The following is an 18692-nucleotide window of genomic DNA, read 5'->3' as shown; positions in this document are numbered from 1 at the left end:
AGGAGGATGTCATGCTGGGTGATTTTAGAGGAGAAGCCATGAAGGATTCCAAGGAGCAGCAGTTGGTCAGGTGGGAAGAAAGGAGTGTGACATCACAGAAGACGAAAAATAGAAGTTTTTCAAGAAATGGAAAAGTGGACAAATGCTGTAGAGGTTGAGGTGAGGATATTGGATTTGGCCCCTTGAATACCCGATTGGCCTTTGCTTGCTCCCTAAGGTTCAGAGAACACAGTCTTTCTGTACCTAACCTGTCATTCCTTTACCTGACCAAAATATTTTGAGTGAACCAAGCAGTATTTTAGGGATAGAGGATATGTGATAAATTACAGAAGCATGGTACTTGATTTTATGAAATCTAGCCAAGGAGACAAGTTAAATGAACAAATTCCACAAATGACACTAAATTAAAATTGTGACTAGTGATTGAAGGGAAAGTTCAAGATGCCTTGAAAGCATCCAGCTGGGCCCTAACCTAGTCTGAGGGTTCAGGAAGATCTTCCTGAGGAAGTCATTGAAGCTAAGGCCTGAATAACCAAGAATTTCATTTGGAAGTTGGTGTGTCTGGGACACAGAATGCAAAGGAATAAATGGCACAAGGGGAAGCGGCAGCCAGTGTTGAGATCATGCTTCAGTGAGGAAGTTTTTACTGTAATCAGTGGGGAACCATTAAGTAAAGGAGCATGGTAATCACAGACAGGGCTGGATCTCATCATCTCATCACGTTGGCTGCCCTGAGGAAGGTGGATTTGATGTGGGGGCGGCCACCTAAAGGAGGCTATTGCAGTAGCCTTGGAAAAAGATACTGGTGGCTTTGACTAGGTGGTGGCAGTAGAGAGGGCAAGAAGTAAATGGATTTGATTTTTGGAAATCATATCCACAGGACTCGGTAATTGAATGTGAACAGTAAGGAAGATATCAGTGATGACTCCAGGTTTGTGTCATGAGCCACTGGCTGCATGGTGGCCCTATTCTCTTAGAATGGGAGACACTGAAGCAGCAGCAGATTTGTGAGGAAGTAGCAAGTGTCCTATGTTAGACATCTCAAGTCTGAAATACCTGAGATGCCAAGTAGATAATTGAATGCACAGATAGGGAGCTCCAAAGAGAGGTCTGGGGCAGAGAGAGAAATTTCAAAATTGTTAGCATACATAGTTAGAATTTTAACCTTGAGGAAGAGTGTAGGATTAAGACAGAAAGAAGGTCCAGCACTGAATAATGCTAATATTTCAAGGACAGCAGACGAAGAGCTATCAGAGAAAGAGAAGGAAAACAAGGTAAGCAGGTGTCACAGAGCCCACGGGAGTAATCAGCTTTCTAGAGGTTCTAAGTGAGAATTGAAAAGGGTCATTAGATTTAGCGATTTTCAGGCTCCATTTATGGGGTGTTTTGTTTTCTGTTTTGTTTTGAGACAGGGTCTTGGTCTGTTGCCCAGGCTAGAGTGCAGTGGCTCGATAACGGCTCACTGCAGCCTTGACTTCCTGGTTGCAAGTGATCCTTCTGCCTCAGTGCCACAAAGTGCTGGGATTACAGACATGAGCCACCATGCCCAGCCGTTCATGGGGTGTTTTTTATACCCAAATTGTAACCATTAGGTGAAGTCGTCATATCTGAGCCCCCTCTCCTACACCCCCAGTGAAATGGAGCTGGGCTATGGGGTTATTAATACCTTCCACACAGGAGATCTGTAGAGTCCTTTAGTGGGCTGTCCATTCAGTAGGGCTTTCACTATAGTGTGCAGTCTGACTTCAGATTTGAACTCATGTCTGCAGAAAATATTTTTCTGACACTGAATAAGCCTCTTCCCCTTCATGGGAGTTGTTTGTAAATAAACTAACTTTATGGAGAATCAAGAAGCCAGCTTCTCTGCCCGTCCCCACCCCCACCCCCACCACACAGTCTTATAACAGTGGACAGCAGACATTGTAGGACTTGTGACTTTGCAGTTCAGATTTTGTGGAAACGGCAAAAGCATGCTTGTACTTTTAACTCCTCTGAATGACCTTTTTGAGTTATCGTGGTGAAAACAAGAAGCCCTTAGAGAAACTTCATTCTTAACACAAGCACATAAAACAAGTGCATGTAACGCTGGCACAGTTTGGGTGAAAACGTAGATTGTTTGCAGAATGTCTACAGCCCATTCCTTTCTCCTGCTCTTCCTTTCACCACAGCCCCCGGCCTGACAGACTCGGGGAAGTAGACATGAGGCTTTTCAACAAATAGTCAGTACACGACCAAACTGGGCAACACATGCTCTGCCTCTGTTTGTGACAGTCTTGCAGAACACTCAGCTGTACCTGTGGAGATGCCTCTGCCAGGGCAGAGAAGCTCCTCCCTGATGTCCTTGGAAAGTTTCTGTATCCCTTTCATGGTGTCCCTAACCACTGAGTGCTTTCCAGCCTGCACTGTGTAGTCTTCGTATATTTAATTCACATTTCTCTGAAATTTGCATATCTTCAGAAATTTTTACTGAGCTTGTCACTTAGCATGCATTATAGTCTGTAAAAACAGGCTTGTGGAGGGGGAGAGAGGAAACTTGTACATCATATGTTCAGAGGAAGATTTCCACGTTCATTCTCTTTTGTCAGCAGTGACTTCTCAAAGGAGAATGGAACCAGAATCCAGATGGGGAGGTAAAAGCAAATGGGGCAGAAAAAAGGCTGTGTGAATGGAGGAGGAAGGAACAGACATGATGGGGGAAGGGGGTCTGAGTCGTAATGCCAAGCATGTCAGCTGCACCAGGTAGGGCAAGATGGCAAAAGGGATGACCACACTCTGAAGAATCATCCCAGGACCAACCAGTCTTCCTCGAGCACATGCCGGGTGCGTCACAGGCACGGTGTTCTTTTATGCCCATAACAACCCCATCTTATAGTAGACACAGCTGAGGTTCTTCAGGGTTAAGTGGCTTGCCCTGAGCCAGTAATGTCAAAGCAGCCCTCACTTTACCTGACATAACTGTCAAAGCAGAGCAGCGGGAACCTGAATTCAGTACTTGGGGTCCAAAGCACACACTCCGTGCTGTATTATCCTGAAAGAGAATGTATAGTTCAGCTGTTAAGGGACTTGCTGTGGAAGCAGGGTTGGGACTAAGCTACAGGTCTCTCCTGATTCCAGTTTCTTATCTGTGTACACCCTGTGATCCCAGCGTGTTGATTGAAAGGTCAGTTGGGAAAGATGGGGAAAATGTTCCTTTCTTTTCCAGGTGTTTCTCTGGAGAGAGATGTATGGCATTTATAGTCTGATGCCCCCTGACCACATTGCCACTCAGACATTCTGTGCCTTGGATGAACTGACTCTTGCCTGCAAAGGTGCCTTCAGGGAGGCTAAACTGGCCACAGCTCCGTGGCGAGCCATGTGTCAGGAGCTTGGCAACTGAGTTACCCCCACGGGCCCAGGCTGTGTCCTCAGCAGCTCCTGGATAGAATGTGTGCAGCCTCTTTTGTCATCTCTACTTTAACTTTGGAGCTGGTTTTTTAGGAGACTGCTCTGTCTGAGAAGATAATGTTTTAAAAGATTGGGAAATGCTGAAAGAGAAGGCCAAACAAATCAGGAGCCTACTGAAAGGAGAATAAGATCATTCCCAAAACCGAAGTTTCTTACCAGCACAGCACTCTTCCCCTGAGAGCCGCGTAGGGGCTGGAGGAGGTGGAGGGGCCTGCCAGGAGTGCAGGTGCCTCCTTATGGGGTTTTGGACCCCAAAGACTACCCCAGGTACCAAGTGGTTAATGCCACCTGCTTTCAGCTACTGAAATGAAATGATGTTTGAAAGAGCAAGTCATTTCATTATTCTTGTGACAAAAACTGCCTTGAGCCATTTTCTCTTAGTTTTTAAATATATGTTCATCTCCAGATAAAACAGACTAGCATATGAGCCTGCAGCCAGCCCCTGTCTCCTCGTATGCTGGGCATTGAAGGGCTTGCTTGGAGGAGAGTTCTCATAAGTCACAATATCTTTCATGGTATGGGCCTCCTAACCCCCTACCCCCTGGGTTGCAAAAATAGCTTTTCCTACATGGAGGCAAGAGTGAGCGATGGGAGGCGTGTTCTCTGGCTGTCAGGTAAAGTGAGAGCTGCCTGAGCTGGGTGATAGAAGGAGACATTACTGGGACGAAACCGATATTCTCCACAGAGAGGAAAGAGGTAATTAGAGCTTTTGCAAGAATGGGGCTGTCTGGAGAAACAATAATAAAGGACATGAACAGTGGTGAATTTTTTTATACTTTTAAAATGGCATGTGTACAAACTGCATGGGGAGCTTCGTTAAGCTGGACTGTGGCACAGTTTTCTTGCCTGCACTGCTGACGGCTTTCTGAGAGTGATGTGACGGCACATGCCAAGGGAGGGCTCTCGATCACCGCTGACGGCGCACAGCTGCCTTATGAGTTCTTTGCACAAGGCTTTTGTATCTTTGCCTCTATCATACTGCTTTTGGTTCTAACATTTAGCTGGCATGTAACTGATATTTTAATTTATGTGGAGGAAAGCAGATGATTGCTTCTGTTCTAGAGCTGTCTCGATATGATTTAGTGTTTCTTATGAAATTGTTGAGGAGGAGCGTGGGCTTTTCTAAATTGCAAGTTTTCCTTCTCTTTGAAAAGCAGACAGACCGATGCCCAGCTTGTTGATTCACGGTGGGTTTGGTCCCAGCACCCCGGGCAGCTGACTTCTGTCCATCCACGGGTTCTCTTCTCAGCCCAGCAGAGCACTATGTCAGCCAACTCAGCAGGCTGGGATCCAGTTCTGTGTGTTGGAGTCTAATGATTTTCCCCTTACCATGCAAAGCCAGGGATGGAGGAGAATGTAAAGCAGATGCATTCCATTCCCGAAACACCTGCAGCTGCTTTGCCTGTACCCTGGCCTGATGAAATAAAATGCATTTAGATCCTTTAATATAATACATTTCTGTGCTACAAATTCTGCCTTGGGCATTAGGTCAGCGGATGTGGTATAATCCCCAGATTGCTGCTGGTGGGAGTATAAATGGCTAATGCTTTACAACAAGCTTCCCTGTAACCACCTGCTGTTCCCAACGTGTACTTACATAAGAGCTGTGAGGCCAGTGAGCTGTCCTGACCCAACACGTGTACTTACATATGAGCTGTGAGGCCAGTGAGCTGTCCTGAGCTTTAAACAGTTGTTACTTTGCTGGAAAAAAATGATTTTTTAAAAAATACGGTTGCTTGATCATTTAAGGAAGATGAGTCAGGGATATTTGTCATTTATTTTTGAAATAGACACTTTAGATGCCAAGTGGTACCTATTAATGAGTTGAGATTTGGAGGGTCAACTCAGGATGCTTTGAGAGGTCTTGGTAGCTTCTATCTGCTGGAGCTCATGTGCATCCACAGGAATAGTCTCTGATTTACCACAGAACCAGATATACCTGCCGGGGCCCCATCACTGTGCTGCCCCCAGCACAGGCTGGGGGGTAGGGAGCAGGTGCCTCTGTGCAGACAGCAGCATGCTGCCACCTCAGGCTGCACACCAGCAGAGCGTGTTACAGTACCTCATCCCCAAGGCTCATCAGCATTTTTAGGTCCTCCTTCAACTTTTGACAATTTGAAATTTAAATGAGCAAGGAAGTGTAAAACATTTGCAAATGAGGTAAAAACACCTGAGCAGCTGGAGCTGCAGCCCTCCCTGGTCTATGGCTGTAATAAAACAGCCACTTGAGGGAGCTTCCAAGTGAAGGGATCTGCAAGAAAGCAAATGTTTAATTAATTATAGTCCAAAAGTATCCAGAGCTGCCCAGTTTTGCCAACTTGAAATAATTATTTTTACTTCAAGATAAAGCCAATAAGCAACATTTCTGTCTGGCACCGATTGAATCAAAATGTCAAGGGCTCAACTTTTGTGACTTTCAGCATCACCTTCTTTGTCTCCCTCAGGAAATTCTGTGTAAATGGACAGTTCTAACACCTACCCAATTCTTAGGAATTGGAGGGAAATGCTGGTCTGTAGGGTCCAGGGGCCTCAGCCAAGGGTAGAGGCCTCACCTCAGGCAGGATGTAAGGTGGGCTCCTTCCCTCTGCCCTCCAGCTCCTGCTCCACCCGCCTCCCCAGGCCCCTTATAGCAGCCATTCCCTGTGGCCACTGGGGGAAGGGAACCCGCTGACGCTACTTGACTTGGTTCAGCTGCCCTCCGTGCCTAGCCTGCCAGCATTGCGAGAGGTAAAGAACGCAGAACACAGCCCCACCTTCTAGGTTGAGTTACACCTTGGAGTGTTCCTTTTGATTGATGTTGATTTTTGTATATAAGTGAGTGAGATGTTGTTACAATTTTCACAGCACTTAGAACAAGGTGTTGGATGTTGTGGCACCTTTGCCTAATGATGGCATTTGTGCAGATTGTTCTCAGTCACGTAGGTTTAGTCTCAAAACACCCACACCTACTCCCTGTGTAGACAAAGGTGAGGTGTAGCTGTGGATGAGAGATCTGAATGAATTGTATCCACTTCACATGTTAGCTTTAAAAGCTGTAGGGTCATGTTAGAAGTTTGGTTCCCGCCAAATGAGCAGTTTTAGAGCTCTGCGTGTCAGATTTTTATGGGTCTTGGGAAAATGCTCCTCAGTTCCGTTTTCTGCTGGGAATGTGTTTCTAAGGCCCTTTAGGTGTTGGGCATCTTCAGGTTTCTGTGGCACATGGGTCTTTAGGGCCATAGGCCCCATTTCCGCATCAGGAGGGCTGAGTCCAGATGTGCTGGTTTAATATTTTACGAGTGGCCTCCATTGAAATACCTGTTCTCCCGAGAGAGGTGTCCCTACCCCCCTGCCTCTCTGTTTCTGGTGAGTGAGCTGAAAACTGCCTCCTGCATTTCTCATTCACATGGGATTCTTTCAGGACAGAGCTTTAGATAGGTCTTGAATTGTGTTTTTGCCTTTTGCTATGATCTTGTGTCTTTGGTAGTGACAGTCAGGGAAGTGATTGCTCTACCCTCGTCACTTGCTGTCCACAGCCACAGGCTTGGGCAGGGCCCCAGGATCATAGCCTTAGGTGGTTCAGCCACTGTGACTATCTGGACAGGCATCCTCTTCTTCCGTTCCAGTTCCATGTGCCCCCTCTCGATGCTGTCTGCTCACTTGAAGGAGGTCTTCTCAGATGGTAGGTGTAGCTGGTGGAGACCCTGGGGAGACCTTCCCCTCAGATCACAGGGGGTGACTGGTACTACCTGCTATGGTTGGGCCTCACTAGTCCTGCTCTCCTTCTTCCCATGCTAAGGGCGGCCTGTAAGAAGCCAGGATGGTGGCAGGCAGAGAGGCCTCAGTCCAGAGGGCCATGGAAAGTGGAGTCATGGAGCACAGTGCCTGCAGAGCTGCTGTTTCACCCTCCCTTTGAAGTCAAGGGCTCATCCCATATTGCTCTTCAGTGCCAGAAAGCAAAGGGACGCCCATACAAGTTCTTGAGTGTTTTGTGCAGCTTTACTGAACACAACTCAGGTATCCTTAAGGAAGCTCTGCAGCTTCCTCCTGGACCAGTATTTCATGAAAATCCAGTAATCCTGCGCTCAAAGGAGCAGGGTAGCCAGTCATGTGACTTGGCAGGGGAAAGGGATATGGTTAAACCACATTTAGCAGGCAGATTACATTTTCAACCACTTTGCCATGACTCCCCCTCTCTTTTTGGGGGGTGAGCATCCTTTTAACCATATTCCCCATCCCTTATCGTCCTTTATCCCTTCAAAGCACCAAATGATATATAGCTACAGTAAGCAAAAATCTGTTGAAATGTTTTTAAAATTACATGCTACTGAACAATAGGGGCCATAAGGAAAATATAGATATGGGAATGCATGTATGTAAATGAGTCGGTGAATTTGATTTTTTTTATTTGTACAAATTTATGGGGTACATGAGAAATTCTGTTACATGTATATAATGCATGTGATCAGGTCAGGGTTAGGGTGTCTGTCACACGAGTACAGTACATTTTTGCTAAGTATAGTCATCCTACTCCACTATCTAATATTGAATTTATTCCTTCTGTCTTACTATATGTTTATACCCTTTAGTCCACTTCTCTTCATCCACCTCCCTCCCCACACTCACCCTCCCAGTCTGTGTCTTTTCACTCTCTACCTCCATGTGTTTAAATTAGTTAGCTCCTGAATATAAGTGAGAACATGGGATATTTGCCTTTGTGTGCCTGGTGTATTTCACTTAAGATAATGACTTCCAGTTCTATCCATGTTGCTGCAACTGACATGATTTCATTCTTTTTGACTGAAGAGTACTCCTTTGTGTATATATACCACATTTTTTTAATCCATTCATCCCTTGATGGACACTGAGGTTGATTTCATATCTTTGCTTTTGTGAATAGTGCCACAATAAACATGCGAATGCAGGCATCCCTTTGATGTATTGATTTTTTTTCCTTTGGGTAGATATCCTGTGGTGGGATTGCTGGATCAAATGATAATTCTTAGTTTTTTGAGAAATTTGCATACTGGTTTCTATAGTGGCTTTCCTAGTTTACATTCCCACCAACAGTGGGAGTTCTTTCTTCTCTGCATCCTCACTAGGATCTGTTATTTTTTTTGTCTTTGTAACAATAGCCATAGTGACTGGGGTAAGATGATATATCTCATTGTGGTTTTGATTTGTATCTCTCTGATGATTAGTGATGTTGAGTATTTTTTTCATACACCTGTTTACTGTATATCTTCTTTTGATAATTGTCTATTCATGTCCTTTGCCTAATTTTTAATAGGATTTTTTTTTTCCTGTTAAGTGCCTTATGTACTCTGGATATTAGTCCTCTGTCAGATGAATAGTTTGCAGATATTTTTTCCCATTTGGCAGGTTTTCTCTTTGCCCGGTTGATCATTTCTTTTGCTGTGCAGAAGCTTTTAGTTAGTTAAGTCTCATTTGTCTGTTTTTGTGTTTGTTGCCTGTGCTTTTGAGGTCTTAGTCATAAATTATTTGCCTAGATCAATGTCCATAAGAGTTTTCCCTAGGTTTTCTTGTAGTATTCTTATAGTTTCAGGTCTTGAGTTGAAGTCTTGAGTCCATTTTGAGCTGATTTTTATGTGTGGTGAGAGATAGGAGTCCAGTCTCACTCTTCTGCATGTGGCAGGCCAATTCTCTGAGCACCGTTTATTGAAGGGGATTTCCTCTCCCCAGTGTAAGTTCTCATTGACCTTGTCAAAGATCAGCCAGCTGTGAATATGTGACTTTATCTGATTTTGATTTTAATATATAACTTTTTAAAATCTGGGGAAAAAAGAAATACATGATACGCTGGGTAATAATACCAGAGCTGCTGTCATAGTTCAGCAGGTCAGTTCTGTGTCCTTAGTGTCTTCATCCCTTCTGGAGGCCCCTGTCCTTGGCCCTCTCTGGAAAGGCCCTTATTGGTTTCTAACAAATGATGTAGAGGAAGTGTTAAGGCTGGCCTAGCTAACACGACTATAAATCCTCTGTGCTCTAAAACTGCTCATCATTGAAATTATGGAAAACAATCTTCTGTAGCAGCCTGGACTCATCTCTCTCCATACCCAGCTTGGATCCCAGAATTCAGTCAGAGAGCAACCCAAAGTCATGACGCTTGCAGCAGTTTCTGGAAACATCTGTGAGTACCAAGAAAAGAGGATAAAGATTCATCCCATCCACCAGTCACTCCCACGCACCTCTGCCTGCCATCCCCTGTATCCAGGACAACCCCCTTCTGACACCAAAATGCATTTCACCATTGGCTGCTGTCAGTAGATAATACCTGCTCAGCATTTGGGACAAGTTCCAGACATAACTTCCTCTTAGTGAATGATCTGACAGGAGAAGGAATTGAGCTTAATTTATGCCACCTAATAACTTCAGTGCAGCTACTTGGGAAGTTAGCCCTCCAGAGTTTCCCCCAAACTTTTCTCCAGTGAATTACAATACCGTATATTCTCATTACTACCAGCGCTGCTCCCAAAATCTATCTGCTGTTTAATAGTTTTTACCTTTCAAAAATACAAGCTGGCTGGGTGTGGATTTTTGAAAACATTCCTCCTGCCTTGGCCTCTCAAAGTGCTGGGATTAGAGGGTGCCTTCTCATCCCAGCAATCCCAGCACTTGGAGAAGTCGAGCCGGGAGGAATGCTTGAAGCCAGGAGTGTGAGACCAGCCTAGGCAACACAGTGAGACCTTGTCTCTACAAAAATAAAATATAAGAAAATAGCTAAGTGTGGTGATGTGTGCTTGTAGTCACAGCTACTGGGGAGGCTGAGGCAGGAGGACCTCTTGAGCCCAGAAGGTTGAGGCTGCAGTGAGCTAGGATCGCACCACAGCACTCCAGCCTGGTGACAGAGCAAGACCCTGTCTCAAAAAAAAAAAAAAAAAAGAAATCTAAGCCAAGTGTCAAGATGTGTCTAACAGGTACACAGAACCTGGGCAGAGAAATAAGGTGTTTTGGGCTGGTAGAGGGAATATCAGGGTAGCTACTGTGATAGAGGGTAAAGGGAATATCAGGTAGCTACTCCCTGGGCGGTAAAGGGAATATCAGGGTAGCTACTATGGGTGTCACTCCCTGTTCCTTCTTCCAGAGGCCTGGGGCTCTCACATCCACCAAGTTGGCTGCTCACTAGCTGGCGGAAGGCAAGCTAAGCAAACATGGAGAAGGGGGGCCAGATGTAGCCTTTGCCTTCCACCCCAGTCCGTCTTTGACTAATGAGGTGTTAAGCTGAGCCAGGAGCCAAGTTAATTCTAGTGGTAATCCATTTCCTGCTGCTTTTATTCAGCCAGCACCATTCATCAGAAGGAGAGGAGAGCCCCTGGGACCTTCTGAATCATCCTAGTATCTTGAAGAAAGGGAAGGGAACGGGCAGCAGGGGTCCACCCACCCCTTATTATAGATGCTGAAAGAACAGAAATATGTCAGGACTTGGTGACAGAAATGTCTGCAGACACATCCTGATGCCATCCTGCTGGTGCCCCTACCCTAAGCCCTGACTGGCAGCAGGTTCTCCCTCACCAGGTAGGCTTTGCTACGAAAAGATGATTTTGCTTGTTAGATGGAGGATGCATATTGAGGCCATCCACGCCTCTGCTGCAAAATCCTTTAGGAGAAAGACAACTGGTATCCAATATCTTCGAGTAATGAACTTATCAGTAAATATAACACATGAGCTCATTAATCTTAACTTTGCTTTTGGACCAAGTGGGAGCTTGGCTTCTCAGGAGACAAAAATTTCATCTCTGTTCTTTTCCTTAAACCCAATCCCAATTTAGAGTCAAACATACTGCCCTGCTCTCCCTGGGAAGCAGTTAATAATGTGTTTTCTCACACAATGGATGGCCCAAGCTCAGCTGGGTCACTCCCAGCCCCCCAGGCTGTGTACATGTCCCCTGCACACAGCCTGGGCTCCAGGCTTCCTAGTAGGGTGTGAGCACCGGCTACATCCTTGAGGCTGGTTGGTCCCCAGCCATTGAGGACACCACACACTCTCCTTCCTTCAGGCTGAGGAATATAGGTGAAGTTAATCTTAGAAGTTAAGGCTATTGAATATTAATCTTAAATCTTAAGGCTATTGAAACTGTTGTTCATCCTGGCCACTTCTTCCTTGCTTGGGCGCTTGCTGCTCTTCTAAAAGCACAGCCTCTCCATCTCTGAAAAGAAGTTGATGTGAGGAGGGATGAGTCAGTTTGCAAGGGCTGTTCTTTATGGCCTGGATGAGGGCTTAAAAGAAAGAAGTCTGAAAAGAGCTGCCGTTGGCTTGGAAAACAAGTGAGGAGAGTGTTTGCCTGGGCAGGCTGCTGTGGGATGCCTGCTGCAGACAGGGGGAGCAGGTTTAGGAATGGATCTGGACTCACCCAGAAGCTTGCTCCTGTGAACCTGATCTAGGCTCACGGGGCCTAGAGGTGTGGTGAGTTAATGCTGATGGGATAAGAAGGTGGTGAGGAGCCAGCCAGCACTGGCAGGTGTCTTCCTAGCCCTGATCTTGTTCTCCCCAGTGTTCCTGAAAGAGACAGCCGGCAGACCCTGGGGACCTCAGACGTCTGTGCTCCACATGCATATCAGCCGCTCTAGAAATTGCCTGGGAAGCGGGAGGGAATGGGTGACACCCTGGTGCAGCTGTGCACCCTGTGTTCTCTGAGCCTGGCTCCTGGCTCCCTGCAGCCCTCCCCTCCTTGTTCCCGGCCCAGAGTGACGTTACCTGTACCAGCTCCCTGCTTGGTAGGCCTCTTGATCTTTCATCACTGGTCTTTTTCTCTTATTTACCAGACCAGTGTCTCCTTCGGATTTCTCTGCTTCAAAAAGAGCCTTGCAGCATCGTGCACTTCTGGGAGGGAAGGACAGTTGGGAGGCCCTGAGTGTGGGGATCTCAACCTTGCCCACCTACCTGGTGAAGTTAGAAGTATCAGGTTCTGGCCGGGCACGGTGGCTCATGCCTGTAATCCCAGCACTTTGGGAGGCCGAGGCAGGCAGATCACAAGGTCAGGAGATGGAGACCATCCTGGCCAACACGGTGAAACCCCGTCTCTACTAAAAATACAAAAAATTAGCCGGGCGTGGTGGCCGGCGCCTGTAGTCCCAGCTGCTCAGGAGACTGAGGCAGGAGAATGGCGTGAAACCCGGGAGGCAGAGGTTGCAGTGAGCCGAGATCACTGCACTCCAGCCTGGGTGACAGAGCAAGACTCCATCTCAAAAAAAAAAAAAAAGAAAAAAAAAAAAAGAAGTCTCAGGTTCCTTGGAGATGGCAATTCGAGCCCAGCATTGCTGTCCTTTCCTCTGTTTCTATCTAATACCTTTTCTAGCACTAGAAATAATCCACTTTCCTTTGAGAGCCCCCACTCATTTGTGGATTGTGGTTTGATCACTCCCACCATCCTCTCTAGCCCCGGCTGTACAGGAGGTGGAATGTCATTTAAGACATAATCATTTCTCCTGCCTCCTAGAAATGGTGGGCATCCTGTGGTGGAAATCACAGTTTTCCTGAGCCAAGCAAAGTGCTGAGCTGACAGCCTGTGCTCTTCCGCCTGCGTGGTGCTGGCGGGGGCGCAGAGCCCACTCATTTCCAAGGAGAGGGCTGTGTCTCACTGCAGCCATCAACTTAGGGTTCTACCCTCAAGGGTCCAGGCAGGGGCAGCCTCTGAGCAGCCACAGCTTGTGAGTTCGGAGGGCATCAGACGGGCTTGAGCAGCTGTGGAATGCGAAGTGCTGACCCTCTTGCTACAGGGTGTGGGTGTTGGAGTGAGCTCTCTGCTGCATCAGGAACCCCTGCAGTGACTGTTGTCCACCCACTGGGATGCCCTTCCATCCTCTGGACAAAGGCAATAGTGAGGCTCTGTGCACTTGGAGGCCACCCTAATACTCTGTTTCCTCTGCTTCTCCCACTGCTGCAGGTTATGTGTTCTGTATGTTACATCGCCTTCCCGAGCAGCACGACTGCACATTTGACCACATGGGCCGCGGCCGGGAGGAAGCCATCATGAAAATGGTGAAGCTGGACCGGAAAGTGGGGCGCTCCTGCCAGCGCATCGGGGAGGGGTGCTCCTGAAGGCCAGGCATGGCCACCACATGACGCTGTTCTTAGTTCACTAATGTTAGCCTTATTTAGGACAAAGTCAGCCAGACACCTTGTACTGGGCACGCGTCAGACTGCAGCCAGTCCGTTTCCTTTCTTTAGCCAGCCATCCTGGTACTGTAGTTTAGGGGTTGATGGTGGTTGAAATTGATTTCTGGCTGGTTACTAAGGTGCCTGCTAGCCATTGTATAAAATTAAAACATGAAGAATATTTTTTTTTGAGCATGGCTAGTGGATTTAAAACAACACATACCTGTCACTGCTGGAGTCAAACTTATAAAAAGCCTTAAGTGGAAAGTGTTCCAGACGGAGACTCTGAGTTAATAGAGGAGTAGAAGCTGGTGTTAAAGTTCCCACGACGCACATGGCTTTGCCAGAAACTCTGTTTAATGTTCGGCCTTTCACCTCTTCACTTATCCTTAGTCCCAGTAGCCAGGATACCTGATGGCCATGTGTGCCTTGGCCACAGGAGGCTGCTGAGATTGGCCACATGGCTGGGCTGGGTGGTGGCCTCACTCTCCCACAGAGCTGGAAATGGGGGGTGGGGGACAGATTCTTATGGAAATTTTTTTACCTGACTTGCTATGAAAAAACTCATCACACAAGAAGAGAAACAGTAACCTCACTTTGAAAATTAGTTCCACTCAAGACTAGTCCACGAACGAGACCCGCCTTTTCTACACAGGATCCAAGGCCACGAGAAGCAGCCAGAGTGCCCTGTCCCCGCCGGCTCTGGTCTGCCATTCGCCAGTGCAGGGATCTGGCACGGACCAGATGCGGCAAATGGCAGCACAGTGCGGTGGCCGGGTCTGCACACTGGCCTCTGCAGCCAGATTTCTATATTGGGAGTTTTTTAAAAAGACATTTCATAGCCAACAAGAATCAGTAGAAGTGCTGGGAGCAGCTAGGGAAGCTGCCGCCCACGGGCTCTGCCCCTTCCAGCTGGAGCCGCCTTTCCTCCAGGGGCCAAGAGGATGATGCCGTGGCCTCCATTCTCGTTTCTATGCAGCCCCATAGTCCAAGGACACCCAGTCCACATCTACCACATAGCAAGTTTAGTGAGGGAAGGCAGCATACATCCCAGGGACAGTGGGTTTGGATCTGTCTAGAACAGCGGTTTGTGGCTGTGGCCCAGCTCCGAGAGTGGTATTTGCTCTGGTGGGTGAGGGCCTGAGGGTGCATTTCTCCACCTGTGCCCCCTCATGTTCACAGAGGAGTTCAGTAGCTGCAGCTGCTCAGGCCAGGTGGGGAAGGGTGGGGGTGGGCCTCATTGCCCCATGTTGGGAAATCACTACCAGTCAGGTGGGGCTGGGGCTGGGGCTGGGGCTGGGGCTGGGGCTGGGTGGACAGGATCAGGATTCTCTTGAAAGCCCAGGCAGGGTGAGCGGTCCCAGTGGTTCTAGGTCCGCATCTGATCCAGGTGGGTGAGGGCAGGAGGCCCCTGCAGAGGCAGCGTGGATCTGCCCACACATAGGCTACTGGAATAGTTTAACCCAGCAACTTTCCTTTTATAAAACAACAAATGGTTCAACTCTGTCTGCAAATTAACAGCTGAACACCTGCAACTGCAAATATTTTTTTGATCCGACGTACTGAAATAGGAAGTCATGCTCTTCCCACCCTCCACCCACCAGAGTGGAACCCGCTGCAAAATCCCCAGCCTTAATTCTTGCTTCAGGACCCAGACCGGTGTCTTGCTCTAGGGCAGCCCAGGGCAGAGGGGCCAGGTCTGCCCAGCGTTTACCACTGCTGTCAAGCCACAGCCCTTGGCCACCATATGGGCCATCCTCAGTGAGGCAGCCCCGCCTAGGCCTCCGCCAAGCTCTGGTCCCGAAGAGGCTGTGCGCTCCCTTCCCGGCTGTCCCCAGGCCCTGCCCACTGCCTGCTGCGTGGAGGCAGCCGTGGGAAGGAGCCCTGGGGAGCCGGCCCAGGGGAGCGAAGCCCATGTTCGCTTCCTGACTTAGAGCTGGGGGGGTGGGGGGTGGGGCTTGTTCCCCTGCAGTATCTGTTCTGTGAAGTTTGTTAAATGTAAGGAAAGCTTAAATTCTTGTATCTTTAAAAGAGAAAATCTTATTTAACCCTTTTGTGTTCTAGATTTACTTACACACATAGCCTAGAGCTCAGTTTTAGTTTTAACATTGTGAAAATATTAAAAGAATCTTGTAACTTTATTCTTTTTTCTCCTGCTGAAAAAAAAAATTAAACCAATCGTATGAAAGTTTCGCTTCCTTGTTTCACCCATTCTCCTAAGTGCCCCCTGGGTTGCTGGGAAAACTGACCCATCTCCCTGGCCAGGGCTGGAAAGAGATGGGGGCCTTGTGTGCAGAGTCCGTCTGCAGTACTTGGGGGCACTCGTCCGGTTAGTGTCCAGGCTAAACAGCCACTTCCTTGCTTTTTGTTGGGGGCCTCTGCCCTGGGCAGCTGCGGGGCTGGCCTTGGGGTAAAGGTGGGTCTGCAGGGCCAAGCCTGTGCCAGCAGCCAGGAGGTTACACACTGGGGGAGATGAGAAAATGAGCCCCAGCCCTGAGGGCCCCAGGCGTGAGTGGAGCGGGTGCTGAGTCTTGAGGGAAGGCAGCATGCCCTAGACCTGAACCCCACCCTAGGAACGGCCTCCAGGATGGATGACGAAGGCTCCCAAAGGCTGGCTTGGAGGGAGGTGTGTGCTGTGGCACTCTTTAGTGTATAGGATGAACTTACTACATTTTTAAATGTTTAAAAAGCATTTGGTAGGATGGGCGCAGTGGGTCACGCCTGTAATCCCAGCACTTTGGGAGACAGAGGTGGGCGGATCACGAGGTCAGGAGATCAAGACCATGGTGAAACCCCATCTCTACTAAAAATACAAAAAGTTAGCCGGTGTGGTGACAGGCGCCTGCAGTCCCAGCTACTCGGGAGGCTGAGGCCAGACAATGGCATGAACCCAGGTGGCAGAGCTTGCAGTGAGCGGAGATCACACCACTGCACTCCAGCCTGGGGCGACAGAGCGAGACTCCCTCTGAAAAAAGAAAAAAACAAAAAACATTTGGCAGGTCAGGGCCGAGGCCCAGGGGTGGGAACTGTCCCCACTACTTTTAGGACAGAGATATTGACCACATAGTTGTCATGAAAGTGCCTGGTGGTGGTGAACAAGCATGTGGGCAAAGGGCAAGAGAGGGCCTTGGTGGCCCGGGTGTGAGGCAGGCCTGCAGGGAGCAGTGGGCTGTGCTCTGCCCACTGGTCCGCAGGAACTGGGTCTGCGTCAGCTCCCTCCTGATTGCTTCACAGAGGATTTTATGCCAACAAAAATCCACAGCAAGAAGAGGGGATGGTGGGAAGACAAGAGAAACCTTCCTGCTGGGTGATGGGAGAAACAGGAAACCATGGGTGGGAGGGGGCCGTGGTCTTCAAGGGAGCCATCAGCAGCACATTCAGGGAGCTGTGAGCAGCCCCTCTAGCCCCAAGAAGAGGGTCTCCAGGAGAGAGGGTCCCACAAACACCCAAGAGAGGCCTGCAGGAGTCTCAAAAACTGGCTTCCTCTGCAGCCATTCTCACAACTACGTGTGGGAAGGCTCCAGGGAGGGGAGGGAGGAGCGACTGGAGAAAGACATGGAGCCTTGGGACCCGGGGCGGACTCGGGGGAAACTCAGCACAGCTCTAGGCCTGCAAGGTGGCCCCATGTCTTGTGAGCACTGGGTCCTGTCAGAGGGCTTGGAGAAGGTCTAAGAATCAGAGATAGATACAGATAATTAAATAATAACAGTGTATTAATGCCTACCAGAAATACGCAGGAAGAGGAGCCGCAGACCCTGCATGACTCAGCTGTGAATAATATTTACATACAAATAATGTGAACACAAATACTAGTGAATATTGCTCTGGTAAATATGTACGCTGGATCTCAGTGGGAGACTGGGAGAGGGAAAGAATGTGCCTGTGTATTGGTGGCAGAGGGTAAGACAGCCAAGTTCTTGTTCTTAGCAGGAAGTCAACAAAGGATGTCCAAAGCTGAAAGCTTGACAGTAGTGTGTTGTTTAGAAGTACGGAGGTAAAAGAGGAAGAAAAAGCTTAAAGTTCACATTGGTTTTCTTTGGGATAGGAGATAGGGATACAGTAGGCCTTATATTTATGACTACAGTTATACGTGTAACATTGATTGAAAAATTGAAACGCTTAATAAGGGAATGATGGAAGCCCTTCCTGGGAATTGAGGGGCAAAGTCTTCAGAAACCCGCCTCACTGTTCTCGGAAAGTGGGTTTCAGGGAGTTCAGGTCTCTGAGATGCAACATAGAGTGTTGGTTTTGATCAGAGCTGCTGTGGAAGACGCAGGCAGCTGGCACATCACAGCACAGCACATGTTTAAGACTCCCGAAGGCTGAGGGCGGTGGCTCGAGCTTATAATCCCAGCACTTTGGGAGGCCCAAGGTGGGAGGATCCCTCGAGTCCAGGAGTTCAAGACCAGGCCACGTGGTGAGACCTCATCTGTACGAAAAAATACATATTTTTTTCCTTTTCAAACCCTGCATGTGGCATGTGATGCAAAAAAAATTTTTTTAAATCACTGCGGGGAGGGGGTGGTGGTACACGCCTGATAGTCCCAGCTACTCGGGAGGTGGAGGTAGGAGGATCGCTTGAGCCCGGGAGTTGGAGGCTGCAGTGAGCTAGGATTGCGCCACTGCACTCCAGCGTGGGCAACAGCCTGAGAGCCCACATCTAAACATACATATATGTATGTATATTTGTTCTTTTTTTAATTTAAAAACCCTGGGAAAGGTGGCTCTGGCAACACCAAGCTTATTTGTTACCAAGAAACCTTTTCTTAATCAGCACACCTTGGGAAAAGTTACCCTGGTTCATTGAGCACCTACTGTGTGCCAAACACCCGAACAACTCTCCCTCGATCCCATGTGATTCCACTTGGAGGCACCTAGAGCAGTCAGATTCACTCCCTTCATCAGGTCAGCCCGGAAGCTCCCGTCTCCAGGCTTCTGTGGCATGACGTCCAGCAACCCAGATGTCTGGCTGGGCGGATGCATGGAACGTCACCTTGCCCTTGGCTTAAGTGCTGCGTCCAAATTCACACAGAAACAGAAGAGTGTTTCCTGCCTGTCACTGGAGAGTCTGGGATGGAAAAAGTGCCTGGAGCAGGAGGGTGGGCGACACTGAGTACGTGCTGGGCCCAGGCCTGGCCCTCCCACTGCACACCCT

General features: G+C 48.3%; 1 protein-coding gene and 1 long non-coding RNA gene across 6 annotated transcripts in view; both read left to right on the top strand.

Annotated features, from left to right (window-relative positions):
• Positions 1–15725, top strand: part of ZFAND3 (zinc finger AN1-type containing 3) — a 335788-nt gene extending 320063 nt beyond the window's left edge. For all 5 annotated transcript variants that reach the window (XM_015136279.3, XM_015136278.3, XM_015136277.3 and 2 more), the window contains one exon: positions 13326–15725. In XM_015136279.3, coding sequence (XP_014991765.1) covers positions 13326–13480 — 155 coding nt within the window. In that variant the 3' untranslated portion in view covers positions 13481–15725. The remainder of the gene's footprint in view (positions 1–13325) is intronic.
• LOC144340375 (uncharacterized) lies at positions 145–10327 on the top strand. The gene is made up of 2 exons (XR_013416441.1): positions 145–931; positions 8055–10327. It is a non-coding gene; the product is annotated as an uncharacterized LOC144340375 (long non-coding RNA).
• Positions 15726–18692: the final 2967 nt, after the last annotated feature.

Source organism: Macaca mulatta, chromosome 4 (assembly GCF_049350105.2).
Source record: "Macaca mulatta isolate MMU2019108-1 chromosome 4, T2T-MMU8v2.0, whole genome shotgun sequence".
Classification (NCBI taxonomy): domain Eukaryota; kingdom Metazoa; phylum Chordata; class Mammalia; order Primates; family Cercopithecidae; genus Macaca; species Macaca mulatta.
This window is presented reverse-complemented; position numbering and strand designations above follow the sequence as displayed.